This window comes from Gigantopelta aegis, chromosome 6 (assembly GCF_016097555.1).
Source record: "Gigantopelta aegis isolate Gae_Host chromosome 6, Gae_host_genome, whole genome shotgun sequence".
Lineage (NCBI taxonomy): Eukaryota > Metazoa > Mollusca > Gastropoda > Neomphalida > Peltospiridae > Gigantopelta > Gigantopelta aegis.
In genome coordinates, this window is record NC_054704.1 from 72,783,388 (window position 1) to 72,798,740 (window position 15,353).

The 15,353-nt window shown below is 36.6% G+C and overlaps 1 protein-coding gene and 1 long non-coding RNA gene across 2 annotated transcripts in view; one reads left to right on the forward strand and one right to left on the reverse strand.

Moving 5' to 3' along the window:
• Nucleotides 1-20: 20 nt before the first annotated feature.
• Nucleotides 21-4,409, forward strand: LOC121374270. The gene is made up of 3 exons (XR_005958217.1): nucleotides 21-55; nucleotides 1,534-1,686; nucleotides 3,701-4,409. It is a non-coding gene; the product is annotated as an uncharacterized LOC121374270 (long non-coding RNA).
• LOC121374268 (arginine--tRNA ligase, cytoplasmic-like) overlaps nucleotides 3,835-15,353 on the reverse strand; it is a 246,370-nt gene continuing 234,851 nt past the window's right edge. Inside the window, exons 14-15 of the mRNA XM_041501304.1 lie at nucleotides 11,189-11,436; nucleotides 3,835-6,492 (exon numbers count right to left, since the gene is read on the reverse strand). Coding sequence (XP_041357238.1) covers nucleotides 6,383-6,492; nucleotides 11,189-11,436 — 358 coding nt within the window. The 3' untranslated portion in view covers nucleotides 3,835-6,382. The remainder of the gene's footprint in view (nucleotides 6,493-11,188; nucleotides 11,437-15,353) is intronic.

The window sequence follows — 15,353 nt, forward strand, 5'->3', positions numbered from 1 at the left end:
TTTCATTCTGTACGAAATCCCTCAGATTATTATTGAGATCTTGTGTTAAAAAAAGGTCTGAACGAAACAAGATAGGAATTATTTCAGGGTGTGGGAGGGGGTATTAGAAGTTTAGCTTTGTTTGTTTTTGATTTTTTTGTTTTTTGTTCTATAAAATATCAGTATTTGCACTAGCAATAATGTTTTTTTTAAATAAATATTACCCTCGATAATACTACTCAAAAGAATTTAAGGGTCAGACGATATTTTCGACATTATTTTCTGAATGTCAATTATATTAGCTAGACCATAATGTCACGCATGGTATTGTTCCATTTTGACGAAAGTGGGTCTAAGCAACCCATAAATGAATTAAAATCCACTGTTATTGACACTGTCGACTAGTTCTAATGGCGAAAACATGCTTACATTTGCACGTAAATTAGGGCGAAAGCGAAAGGTCTGCTAAGTGCCCATAACTTGCTTTTTCGGGAAGACCCCGATGCACTACAAATAGAGAGGACCGCTACATCACCAATATGGCTCTACGTCAACGCACAACCACTGCACGCCGATTACGTGACAATCTGCGGACTGCGACTGGAACTCGAGTGTCTGATCAAACCATACGCAATCGTCTGAGAGCCAATAATCTACGCTGCCGTCGCCAGGCTGTTCGACCACCACTCCTACCACGTCACAGAACGGCCAGACGTCACTGGTGCACGCTTCATCTGCGGTGGCAACGTGTTCAGTGGGGTCGAGTGATGTTCATTGATGAGTCCAGGTTTAGTCTCCAGTTCAACGACGGTCGGGTTCGTGTCTACAGACGTCCTGGGGAGGGCTTCGCTGACGTTAACGTTAGACAACGTCACCGGTTTGGTGGTGGCAGCGTCATGGTGTGGGGCGGCATCTCTATCCACCACAGGACCCCCCTCTATGTGGTGGATGGCAATCTGAATGGAATCCGCTATCTGAATGAGATTATCCGGCCGTTGGTTCTCCCAGGCCTTCAGCAGATTGGCGGCGGGGCAGTTCTGCAGGGTGGTAACGGACTTTCTCAGACAACAAGGTATCGCCAGGATGGATTGGCCAGCATATTCGCCTGACTTGGCCCCAATAGAGGACGCCTGGGACGAATTAGACAGGAGAGTTCGGGATAACCATGCCCCTCCGGCCAACCTTCATGATCTGGGTCAACTTCTTATGGCTGAGTGGTAGGCCATTCCCCAAGAGTTCTTCAGACGTCTGATCAACAGCATGAGGCAACAATGTGTCGAGTGTATTCGCGCCAGGGGTGGATTCACACACTATTAAACGAATGTTCTAATGTGTAAAATCCATGTTTGACAACCTTCAACTTTGACAGCATGTCATGTGACTTTCTTGTATACAGTGACGTTTATTTGTGTTTTTTTGTAAATATATAACAATAAATAACTTTTTTGGTGTAATTTACATCATCAATCTAATACACTCTGAAACTTATTTGGTTATAAATTTTTGACCCTTAAATTCTTTTGAGTAGTATATATATATTGTTTTATTTTGCAGTCAGTTGAGTGCTCACTTGAGGTGCTTGCGACGCATGATCGAACTACCGCGATGGATCCATTCAGCTGATTGTTTTCTTTTCTCGTTCCAACCAGTGCACCACAAGCTATTTATTTATCAGCCGATTGTTTTCTACATTGCACACAAAAACAGGTTTATTACTTTTTTTTTTTTTTCATTTTTTTGTTAATTAGAAAATACTTTTACTTTTTTTCTTACATCAAACCAAACCGAAATTATTTACAATTATATATATATATATATATATATATATATATATATATATATATATATATATATATATAATATTATTGCTGATAGTCTCTCATAATTCCTGTAAGGAATGGCTCATTTTATTATTGTGTGCATAAGGTGACACTCCGATAAAATATGAATCGTTGACATAACGGCCCCAGTACAAAACGGCCCTAACAATAATTGGTCAAAACAGCCCTAACAATAATTGGTCAAAACGGCCCTAAAAAAGTCAAAACGGCCAAAGTGTAAAATCGGTTAACATTATTAGTAATGAGAATTAATTTAGTGTTATGGTACGATAACTATTTCCTTTGGCGGTTTGACTATTTCGTTTGGCCGTTTTGACTTTGTCCTTTGGCCGTTTTGACTTTTTTTCTTTGGCCGTTTTGACTTGCATGTTCAGGGCCGTTTCATCCTGGGGCCGTTGTGACCGCATAATCATATCTAAAAGATAGGGGGCGGGATTTATTTAAGTCGGTTGAGTGCTCACTTGAGGTGCTTGCGACGCAGGATCGAACTACCTCGGTGGATCCATTCAGCCGATTTTTTTCTCGTTACAACCAGTGCACCACAACTGGACAAAAGCTGTGATATGTGTTTTCCTGTCTGTGGGAAAGTGCATACAAAAGATCCCTTGCCTCATTAGAAAAAATGAATTACTAAATAGGCCTATTTGACATCCAATAGCCGATGTGTAATTAATTAATGTGCTCCAATGGTGTCGTTAAATATAACAAACATTTAACTCAAATAAATATATGTCGGTCTTCATATGGATGTTTCTGCACACCTGTGATTAAACAGTTCATTTAGGGATCGTTCAGATATTACGTAACACTCGAGGGGGTGGGTGGGTTTATGTCCAAACATTATGTAGCATTACAGGGGGTGGATGAGTGTATTTAACAGTGTTACGTAACGCACTATTAAAACATATTAGTAAAATCTTGTATTTTTGTTTTGTGTTTTTTATAAATGTTTAACGTTGGTATTTGTAGCTAGGCGTATATATACATACAATATACATGTATAAAGATTGTAAATCGAGTTGAAATGTGTAACTGTCTTTCCCATATGACAAAAAAACTACAACAACCCAGTACGTTAAAATTATTACAACCGTTGGTGAAAACATCATTTGTTATTTTTGATAACACATACCAGTTTACACATGCACTTGTGTTAACAAGTTCAAGACATATTACTGGCTACTCCCAGGTCACCAGTGCCATACATCCAATGAGAAAACAGCACAATCATAATCATAATCGATTACACTGTGACTATGGTTAACCTGACAATCATTTGTCTGTGATGTATAAGTACAAGGGCTGTAAATAACTTTTAGTCGAAAAAGAGGTTAAAATGTGCTTAAAACCTGGTATTTCAGGATATGTAAGAAATAGAATAATACATTTGTGTCTGTTAGATGCCATTTATCTTACAACTTACTTAAAAACGTATCAAACTCGCTTTCGCTCATTAAGATTTTGAAACAACTTGTAAGATAAATATCTAATGGCCACTCTTGTAAGTTGTATTATTCTCTATGTTACACCCATCGCATGACTTGCTTGTGAATGGGAGGGATGCATCTCTAAGCGTTACATAATATTTTGGGGTGTATCGCTTAGCGTTATTGGGAGGGGGGGGGGAGGGAGAGGGTGTCTAATTATGTAATGACTTCACAACTGGGGCTTGGTGTGGGAGCAGCAAGTAGCAATAAAAGAAAGAAAAAAGCTTTTTGAGTGATCAGAAAAGTGACGGTGATGTGCTGTGCTAGTGGGGTTGGAGGGTGGGCCCAGTGGTCTATTTCTCATTCCAGCCAGTTCTCCACAATTGGCTGTGATATGTATTATCCTGTCTGTGAGATGGTGCATTTAAAGCATTCCTTCGTTCTTCATTTCAGATAAAAGTTGAAAATGTTGGTTTGTTGAATTGTCCAGATGTGAAACAATGATCTACTACATGTATTTCAAGCAATAAACTAATGTTTAAGGGGGTCAAGTACCTTTAAACGAAAGAACAACAAACACAATGTCATTGATGCACGTACATTTTTAATACCTGATGAACAAGCAGTGCACATTGTTGCTGTATATTTAAACTTTGAACTTCAAGAAGAACATGATTATTCTACATATATAAACTATAAATGTAACCAAATGGACACCTGGCAAGTCAGGTGTGGCAAAACTTGAAAAAATTAATAATGATCACATTTGATTGATTATTGTTTTAATGATTTATAGCAGACAGATTTTTTTATTTGGGTATAAAATTTTATCAGTTTATCAGATCTTCATACAATTGATATTAAGTGTAGTGGTTTCAGTCATCCTGAATTAGTGTGTATAACAAATGTTACATTGTTGTGTGCTATATCACAACACATTATAAAAAATTTAATATAACTTTGTCGAGTATTAATTTGCTCACTTGGTCCATATATCCCTATTTCATGATTGTCAAATCAAATATAATAATATGGAGTTACTTCCCTTATACTACTGTGCTTCTTGGGACACTAATGCATAGGTTTACTGTTAACTCCTATTAAGTTTGTGTAACACCAAAATGTCGCATGCTGTGAAACAAATTAAACTCTTCAAAATACATATATAAACAAATTCATTATTTTCTATTATTTTTTATCATTTCATAATTTTTAAAGATAGAAAAAAAAACCTTCACCTCCAGTGTTTGGCATAAAGTAGCCAACAAATGTAAGTCCCCCAAATATTTTTTATATCTAGATGATTATTAACTGATCACTGATTATCAGTGTGCTCTAGTGGTGTTGGCAAACCAAACAAACTTCTTGATCACTGATTGGTTGACGTGAACTGATGATCAATTGCTAATTTAATAAGATTCCCAAAACTCAACATTTCATAATTTACAGTGTGTAATTAACATCAAATTAACATAAATTCTCATGTTACAAGTTTTATAGTAACAACTTCTAGCAGACTCTGAATGTGTGAACCTCAAAATAAACACTTTTGTAGGTACTGTAGGCTGTTTCCATAAACTGATTCTCATGTTATAATTTGAGTCACTACTACAAGTCGTGTTACTACCAAATTTTTAACTTGAATGATGCTTTACAATTTGAGAGCGTTATCCATATTACCTTTAATAGAAAATAAATCTGTTTATATTGGTACTGAATACAAATGTTTAACATAAATACAAAAAGCACCATGCAGGCATTGCAATAATCATAAGTGTCTATGGGTTGTGGCACATTTATCAAGTTTTAGAATTTTCATTATTATTACTATAAAGAGGGGTGGGACACAACACAGTGGTAAAGTGCTCCCTCGATGTGCGGTCAGTCTAGGATTGATCCCCATTTGTGGGCCCATTAAGCCATTTTTTCTTCCAGCCAGTACACCATGATGGGTATATCCTGTCTGGGATGGTGCTACTATTGGAAAAATGTAGCAGGTTTTCTCTCTAAGACTATAATATTTAGTCAAAATTACATAATGTTTGAGATTCAATTGCTGATGATGAATAAATCAATGTGCTCTAGTGGTGTCATTAAACACATTTTTTAACTGAATACAAATGTTTCCCATAAATACAAACAGCATCATGCAGGCATTGCAATAAGCTTAGTGTCAATTGGTACATTTATCAAGTTTAAGAATAATCATTATTATTACTATAAAGTCTGATACTTGTATGTATAGTTTTATAACACACAACTCATCAAAATTTAGGAGATGTAGATTTTGTTTAAATAAGATGTTATGGAGAAAGAAGTGCCATTGACTTTCTGGACATGTTTTAATCTGATAACCTGAACAACTCTCTTGATCAGGAGGTGCTAAGAGGTATGCCCCCTTTTGTTTTCACAGACATAAAAAAAATAAAAAAATAAAAGCCTGTTAAAACACCTCCGCCCCACCCGCTCCCTTTCACAAACCCCTGGATCTGTGCCTGATGCCCTGTTGATATATTTCGATATCTGTTACCATGCCCTGTTGATGTATTTCGATATCTGTTCCCATGCCCTGTTGATGTATTTTGATATTTGTCATGGGAACGAAACTTACACATGGCCTCCTTTGTTTCTGTAATCTGAAATCCACATTGCATGCATGCATTTATTTATCAAACACAAAAATCTGGTTAATGTATGAAGAGAACAAGAGGTCTGGTTAATGTTCGAAGCAAAATATTTTATATAAATCAGCTTGAATTTATCATCATGGTCTCATTGGTGCTGTGAATGGGTTCACAATGCAAGTTATGTATAGTTTATGACAGAACTTTATATGAATACTTGTAACAACACAGAGACATTCTGGGATCATAATTACAACTGTGTCATCAGAATGGTAATAAATCAGAACACACAACGCAAGAGTAATATTTCAAAATGTCAAGAGTAACATCAGTTTATGATGTCCTTATGAAAATCAATGATATAATTAACATTTAATATTGATTGCACTGTCGGGAAGCTGGCATACAGAAATGGAGGCATTCGCAGAGAAAAATCAGGATTTTAAATGTTTTTATGACGGAGATTTAATCAGTGTTCTTGAGTGTTTTCGTTTTTTGTTTTGTTGTCTGTTCACATCTTGTCAAGAGGTGTTATTCCCAAGATGTTAAATATGGCTCCTATTATGCTGGCTGTTGCCTCACACAGTAGCAGTCGGCTCATGTCAATCTTCAAAATATCACCTGAAATGTAAAGCAGTGTATTAGTACATGTACCAAAGTCCTCATCAAGATTATACCCCACTGTTTTTCTTTGTCATATTTGATTTATTATAAATCACTATAATTAAAAAATACATACCTATCAATAAAAAGAAACAAACAAAACGTAAACTTACAATCATTTATGTTTGTTGTGGAATCAGTTTAATAAATATTTTGATGTAGAATTTACTTTAAATATTGTATGAATATAAAAGCAAAATAATTGCTCTTCCAACGGTTAAGGCAGGCTAAAAAAATCTCCCGGCCCGTTGTAATAGTGACTGGCAGTATTTTCAGGACGGCAGTATTTTCAAGACTGTATTTTCAGGATGGCAGTATTTTCAGGACAGCAGTATTTGCAGGATGGCAGGATGGCAGTATTTTCAGGATGGCAGTATTTTCAGGACAGCAGTATTTTCAGGATGGCAGTATTTTCAGGGCTGTATTTTCAGGATTGCTGTATTTTCAGGATGGCAGTATTTTCAGGATGGCAGGATGGCAGTATTTTCAGGACGGCAGGATGACCGTATTTTCAAGATGGCAGGATGGCAGTATTTTCAGGATAGCAGTATTTCAATCCCGAGGTATATTACCATTATGATGACCGTTTACTATACACAAATATACTGCTGATAGACCTAGTTAACTCTTGTTGATGAGTTACTAGTCATTACTAGATTGGTACCTCAAGTGGGGCAGGATATGCTGATCTTTTGTGAAGACTTAATATCACAGTTTTGACCATAATTCGTGAGCAGTGTTTCTGCCAAAAAGACATCTTTGGGTATGACGCTATGAAATTGAATACATCTATTTACAATGGGTGTGCTGAATGCAACTACAGTTGATACAGGGTAAGGGGGTGGGGTGGGGGGGGGGGGGGGGGGGGCTCCTGAAGAAAGAAAATAGGTTTAGTTTAGGGTTAGGGTAAAGAAAATAATACAGTAATGATAAGTTATTAATTTGGTCAAAAGGTAAACTTAAAAATATATAATCTGCCCAAAAATGTGGGTATATCATTATTCTTTTTTAACCCAAACTAAAAAGTATTTATATCTTAAAGCTAAAACAACTATTAGAATTTAGTCTCCATTATTAAGCATCTAAAAGTGAGGCCCATTGAGCTATATCTTGTTCTAACCAGTGCATCACGACTGGTATATCAAAGGCCATGGTATGTGCTATCCAGTCTATGGGATGGTGCATATAAAAGATCTCTTGCTACTAATGGAAAAATGTAGCAGGTTTAATCTATAAGACTACCGGTATATGTCAAAATTACCAAATGTTTGACATCCAATAGCCGATGATTAATAAATCAATATGCTCTAGTGATGTTGTTAAACAAAATAAACTTTCACTAAAAGTAATATTATTGGTCATTTCACCAAGTGTAGTAGTCATGTACACAATTTTGACTCCAGTTACATGGATCTACATCTATATTGATTTTGACAGATAACATTTTTCTTGTAAATCAAAATTTCCACATTTTTGACTCCATTTACCAATACGTTTGATTTTGACAGTTGACATTTAAAATTTCTTTTAAAAAACAAACATTTCCACACTCCAGTCACTGATATTCATCGAACAGATTCATTCAAATAAAATGTATTGATTCACGTCAAAAACACAGAGTATGGTTCACTTCACTTGTACACTGGTGAATTAGCAAGCTTGAGTGTTGCTAAAGGTCCCTCACGGCAGGCTTATCTCGATGAATTATCAACAATATCGAGACCACTCTACAATATGAAATGTACCTTCAACACTTGTGTCACTAATGGAACTTTTCAACTGAAAACAAAATGTCTGCACTTTTGTTACAAAATTAAACATGCTACAAAATCATTTACTATGGTAATGCAAAATACAAACACAACTACAGATTAATAAATTTGTATGTTATTGCTATTATGACCTGCTTTTATACATTATAAAAGTCTGTTGTCTTGTTTTTTTAAAAATACAAAGCATTGAAATAGAGAATAAAAATGTTTTTATGTTACCTAGCTAGATTACCAAGGTAACTATTGCCAAAGAATTCGTGGAACAGTAAGAAAAATAAATACTTGAGATTTCATCTTTAATGCTGAACTAAAACTTCTGGCAGTCTACCCTCTTTTTTTTTGGCAACTGTAAGATCAGTCCGTGTCTTATCAAAAATAGTACTGGCAGATCCAGGTGAGGGAGGGGGAGGTAGGGGCACAGCGTTCCCATGATCCCGCCCCTGTCTGTTTGAACATTTCTGAAACACATCTCTGAGCATCTTTATTTCAAAGAGCGGGATGTAGCCCAGTGGTACAGCACCCACTTTGATGCGCCGTCGGTGTACCCGTGGGGCTATTTCTCGTTCCAGCCAGTGCACCACGACTGGTATATCAAAGGCTGTGGTATGTACTACCCTGTCTATGGGATGATCCCTTGCTGTTAATCGAAAAGAGTAACCCATGAAGTGGCGACAGCGGGTTTCCTCTCTCAATATCTGTGTGGTCCGTAACCATATGTCTGACGCCATATAACCGTAAATAAAATGTGTTAAGTGCATCGTTAAATAAAACATTTCTTTCTTTATTTCAAATTGTTTTAGGGAGCATGCCCCTGAACCCCCTTACAGATCCCGGTCCCTTTGGGACCTCAACTCATTTGTCTTAGACAAACTCAGACTTGCGGTTGTAACAATTTTGTGACCCCCACCCTCCCATTACAAAATAGTGGATCTGCCTCTAAGTGATCAACAAAATTAAGAATACATGAAATTTGTTTTGACAAGGGTTGACCGTTATCCTTAAACACAAGCTTTTATTGATGTATATCAACAGTGAACCATCCATGTTATAGTTATTGTTTCTCCGCAGTAGCAATTTGTAGCTCTACATGGTATCTATATCTATTTGTGTGTAAATCAACATAATGTTCATTTCACCAGGCTAGGTTTTCCTTGCACTACTCTCAATTCATACCCAGGGACTACAGTTCCACTGTGTGATGACTGAATGACTAAATGGGTGGATGGAATGAATGGGATGGGATGGGATGGGATGGATGGATGGATGGATAGATGGACGGACAGACGGACGGATGGATGGAATGGATGGATGAATGGACGGACGGATGGATGGATGGATGGATTGGATGGATGGAATGGATGAGATGGATGGACGGACGGACAGAATGAATGGATGGAATGGATGGGGTGGGATGATGGATGAATGGATGGATGGATGGACAAACGGAATGGATGGATGGATGGACTGGTGGATGGATGGATGGATGGATGGATGGATTGATGGGTGGGTAAGTGAATGACAAGACAGAACAGGAATCGAGACCTCTCCATAAACAAATAGAGGGGAGTGCATGATTAAATACTTCCAAAACTTAGATTATGGGGAGCCAACTAAGATGTCCACACTGATACCATGTAAATAAAATTTACATGCTAATCACTCTTGAGGACAGAGCATACATGTAGCTCACTTTAAATGGGGAGGTCTGGGAATTGGGTAGACAATGCAATTCCATTGTCTTCTGAATAAATAAATGAATGAATGTTCATAAACCTTAATATACCCCAGGATTAACACAAACAACTTAGACTACTTCTTTGTTTCCTGTTTCTCTTTAATCACTGACCTTAGTGGTGTCGTGGTTAAGCCATCGGACATAAGGCTGGTAGGTACAGGGTTCGCAGCCTGGTACCGGCTCCCACCCAGAGCAAGGTTTAATGACTCAATGGGTAGGTGTAAGGTCCTTTACATAAATATTACACTCTCTTCTCTCTCACTAACCACTAACAACTAACTCACTGTCCTGAACAGACAGCCCAGATAGCCGAGGTGTGTGTGCCCAGGATAACATGCTTGAACCATAATTGGCTATAAGCAAGAAAATAAGTTGAAATGAAAAAAAATCTGCAGTCAATTATGTGTCATAACTGATTACATTATATTTAATTATCCACAGCTGTTGTAACAACATTTGTGTACTTCTATCAGTTTATGTATATGCTACGATTGACCGACATCTTGTTTACATGAATGTATCTGTTCCAAATTTGACGGGAAAGGTTCTAATATAGTAAGGGACAGGACGTAGCCCAGTGGTAAAGCGTTTGCTTGATGCGCGGTCAGTTTAGGACTGATCTCCGTCAGTGGACCCATTGGGCTATTTCTTGTTCCAGCCAGTGCTCTACAACTGGTGCAACAAAGGCCGTTGTATGTACTATCCTGTCTGTGGGATGATGCATATAAAAGATCCCTTGCTGCTAATTGAAAAGAGTAGCCCATGAAGTGGTGACAGCGGGTTTCCTCTCTCACTATCTGTGTGGTTCTTAACTATATTTCTGACACCATATAACCGTAAATAAAATGTGTTGAGTGTATCGATAAAACATTGCCTTCCTTCTTCCTTCTAATATAGGCTTATGCCTGTCGACCAATCCCTACCGCCATGTAAAAGACAGAATAAATATTTTTTAAAACAACATAAACAAACTGGAATCTAATTCCACTATCTGTTAATAAAATACCATATTCTGCTAGATTCCATTCTCTTCATGATATATACAATTACAGAAACTTCAAAAGATTTGTTCTGTAAAAATTGTCTGTTCTTACTTGAAATAGCCAGTAAAGAAAAGAAACTTGTCATTTACATAAATATTACACACCTGAGCTTTTATCCTTCTCAATGCAGTAACAGACATCGTAGAATTCTGTGAACGTTGTTGTCACTTCATACAGGTAATCACAGAGTGAATGAAGAAAGAGGTCATCCAACATTTTCAGAATAACCTCGGGAAATCGCAAGAGGCATTTTGCAAGCTTCCATTCTTTCTCATGGTCCAGAACGATGGTGGTGGTTTTCATTGTTTTTTTCAATTCATCATCTGAAATATTTGCCTTCCTAGCTATAGATCTGAAAACAAAAAGACAAACACATCATATGTCATGTCTAAATCTTTCAAATAATAATGACCATTAACTGTTTGGAAAATGGAATCCTGACAAAATATCTTTTATCATAAATTATAAAAAAGACCCATGGTGCCTTGAATAGCCGATTATCTCAGCTAATGTTTTAGCATAATAGAGATAAAGATGACCATATATAGACTAAAAAAAAAAAAAACATTTATAAAAAAAAAAAAAAATAATAATTAAAAACAAATTGCTGTATCTTAAAAAGACTAGGGTTATTGTGAGCTTTTTCATAAAAAAGAGAGCAAAGTTAGTGTTATTTTGGTTATTCTTTTAACATACTGAAACAATACCTATTGGAAAATCAGATCTTGTACTGACACACAAACCAACATAATCCCATGTTCATCCCAAATGTAGGGCTTTGACAAGTCTTTATTTATTCTGCACGTCTCTTATTTTTATGTCCATTGAAAAATTACCATATCATGTAAGTTAATCTGTACATATCCCCAGCTACATGTACATGTAACTTTCCTATATTTCACTGACCTACAAAGTCTTTAATTATCAAAAACAAGAATTTGGTAAAATTAAATGTCTCACGAACCAACAACTAGTTTTTATATTATATATTTTTTAAATTTATGAGGTAAAACCTTCATAAATGACATTAATTTGTTTTTTTAAAATGCAAAAATATTGTTTTTAAAATGAATAATAAAAAAGATGTTTAATTTGTTTAACATGTGCTAATGAAAGAAAAAGAAAATACATTGAAACTCCTCTAAACTGGACACCCTCGGGACCAAGTAAAATGTCCGGTTTTAAGAGGTATCCGGTTTAGAGAGGTTGTCTTCTGTACAGATATTTAAAAACATCTGGTTTGAGGGAATTCCGGTTTACAGAGGGTCTGGTTTTGAGAGGTTTCACTGTAAATGATGCCTGAGCTCATTTCAAACTACAGCTATTTGGTGTCTAACATACGGTTATTTCAACCCATGTGGGAGAGGGGAAGGAAAAGGGAGAGAAAAAGAGGAGAGGTAGGGGAGGGCCAGACTCATGGAATGCATGATACCAATTTACAGATATTACAGTTTACATGCATTTCTCTTTAGTAAGCTTTACCCGTCCCCAGGCACAAATATGACTGAAATTCACAACAACAGCTGGGTGGTATTGAAATTCCAGCTTCGGTATCGGTATCAGTATTTTTTGGGTGATTTACCTTGGTATTGGTACGGTATTCAGTATTGATACAATACTGATATCGATACCTAGTGGTATTTTCAGTATACTCTGCTTTAAATGCATGCCCGAGTTAATCTCACCCACTAATTTTATCTAAATAAAATTAAATTCCATACACAAGGTCCTCATCTCTCTTCTTTTCAGCTATTTTGTGTTCATCAGATATATTGTTAGTGTTTTACTAAAAGGCAGATAACATTTTTCAATACCGAAATTTTCAGTATTTTAAAAATTCGCTTGGTACGGTAAATCGGTATTAACATGATACTGATACCGAATAGTATATATACGGTATACCGCCCAGCTCTATTCACAACTTTCATAAACCATCTAATGACTTTTTCATATATGAAGGTTATTCAATTATAGCATTTCTGGAATTAGAGAAGAAGATTAAAAAAAATTGGCTTAATGTTTACCTTTTTGGACCTCAGCCCTCATTGGGACGGGGGGAGGGTAGATATCAGAATGACCAAGTTTTGTTCGTTTTATTTAACAACACCTCTAGTGCACATCGATTTATTCATCATCTGCTATTGGATGTCAAACATTTTAGTAATTTTAATATATAGTCTAACAAAGGAAACCCACTATATTTTTCGATTAGTAGCAAAGGATCTTTTATATGCACCATCCCACAGACAGGATAGCACATACCACGACCTTTGATATACCAGTCATGGCGCACTGGCTGAAGCGAGAAATAGCCAAATGGGCCCACCTACAAGGATCGATCCTAGTTCGACTGCATATCAAGCGAGCATTTCACCACTGAGCTTCGTCCTGCCCACAGAATGACAAAATTCACAAGTTTATTTTTACATGTACCAAGGCTTGGTATTTATGGAAGAAAAGAAGATTTTTAAAAACTGTGTAAGTTTCCCCCTTTTGGGATACTTGGAGGAGGCGAGGGGGGAGGGCTTGTCAGAATATAAAATTCATTATTTTGTTTCTCCATGGGTCAAGGACACTTCCCATCAAATTTAATCTAGTAGATTTGAAGAAATTACAGTTTAAATACATTTATTTATACAATTATACTAGTAAACTTCATTCCCTTCCTGGGGAACCGGACATTAATGATTTTCACAAATTAGATAAACCATCTATTGATTGTTAATTATATGAAGATTATTTGGTTATAGCATTTCTGGAGGTAGAGAAGAAGATTTTTTTTTAATTTACTTAATTTGTTTTCTTTTGGGCCACTGGTTCAAAATTACCAAGTTCATAAATTTGTTTCTCTGTGTACCAATGAAGCTTGCAACAAAAGTAGTTCGAGATGAACCGACTTCTTTTTCATCGTTTGGGCCCCATGCCTCAGGTTCGTCTGTCTCTCTCTCTGTGTCTGTGTGTGTGTGTGACAGTGTGTGTGTATGTGTATGTATGTGTGTGACAGTGTGTGTGTATGTGACAGTGTGTGTGTGTGTGTGTATGTGTGTGTGTGCTTGTGTGCATGAGTGTGTGTGTATGTGTGTGAGAATAACAAATTTGTTGCGAAAGAAGCTTCATACAAATTTTACTTGGAATTGGTCAAGTAGTTTTGGAGAAGTTAAAGAAAGAACAGTTTAAATGCATTTCTGTATACATATATAACTTAAGAAAAACTTTACCCCGTCCCCAGAAAAAACCGGGATCCAATATCAATGACATTAACAAAATAGATAAATCATCTATTGACCTTTACATACAATGTACATGAAAATTATTTCGGATGTAACATTTCTGGAAGTAAAGAAATCTTTTTTAACTGGCTCCACTATCAGTCCCCTGAGGGTCAAATTCACAAATCTGACTCTACGCGTGTCAAGGAAGCTTCCCACAAAATTTGACTGAAATTGATCAAGTAGTTTTGGAGAAGAAGTTGAAAATGTGAAAGGTTCAAAAACCACGGACAAAAACGAATTGCAATAGGTTACCAAAAAACAGCAGGTGATCTTTTCCTATAGATAGGATACTAGATACCATGCTTTTTAATGCATCTGCTATGGGGTACTGGTCAGAAAACCCTCCCACAAGAGTTCACTGAGGTCAATTAATCCTACAGTCTATTGAACCTACGGCAAGCTACAACCCACCTAAAACTGCACTGCTTGTGATGAACATTCACAGGTGCAGGGAAGGAAATGTTTTAATTTAACGACGCACTCAACACATTTTATTTATGGTTATATGGCGTCAGACATATGGTTAAGGACCACACAGATATTGAGAGAGGAAATCTGCTGTCACCACTTCATGGGCTACTCTTTTTGATTATCATCAAGGAATCTTTTATATGCATCATCCCACAGGATAGTACATACCACAACCTTTGTTACACCAGTTGTGGAGCACTGGCTGGAACGAGAAATAGCCCAATGGGTCCACTGACGGGGATCGATCCTAGACCAACCACGCATCAAGCGAACACTTTACCATTGGACTATATCCTGCCCCTCAATACATATGTTTTAGAGCCTTTTGGAATAGAAATACGTGTCTGCTAACCATTTCTTTTCTTCTGGAATCATGTATTGAGGAGAGATAATGTTTCGATCAGATGAAAATATGCAAAATCTCCAAAGAAAATGGTAAAATCTACATTCACCATAGGGTCTTGTGACCTTATCACCTTTAAAGCATGCAATTCCCTCAAGTATCAAACATAATTTCATTGAGGTC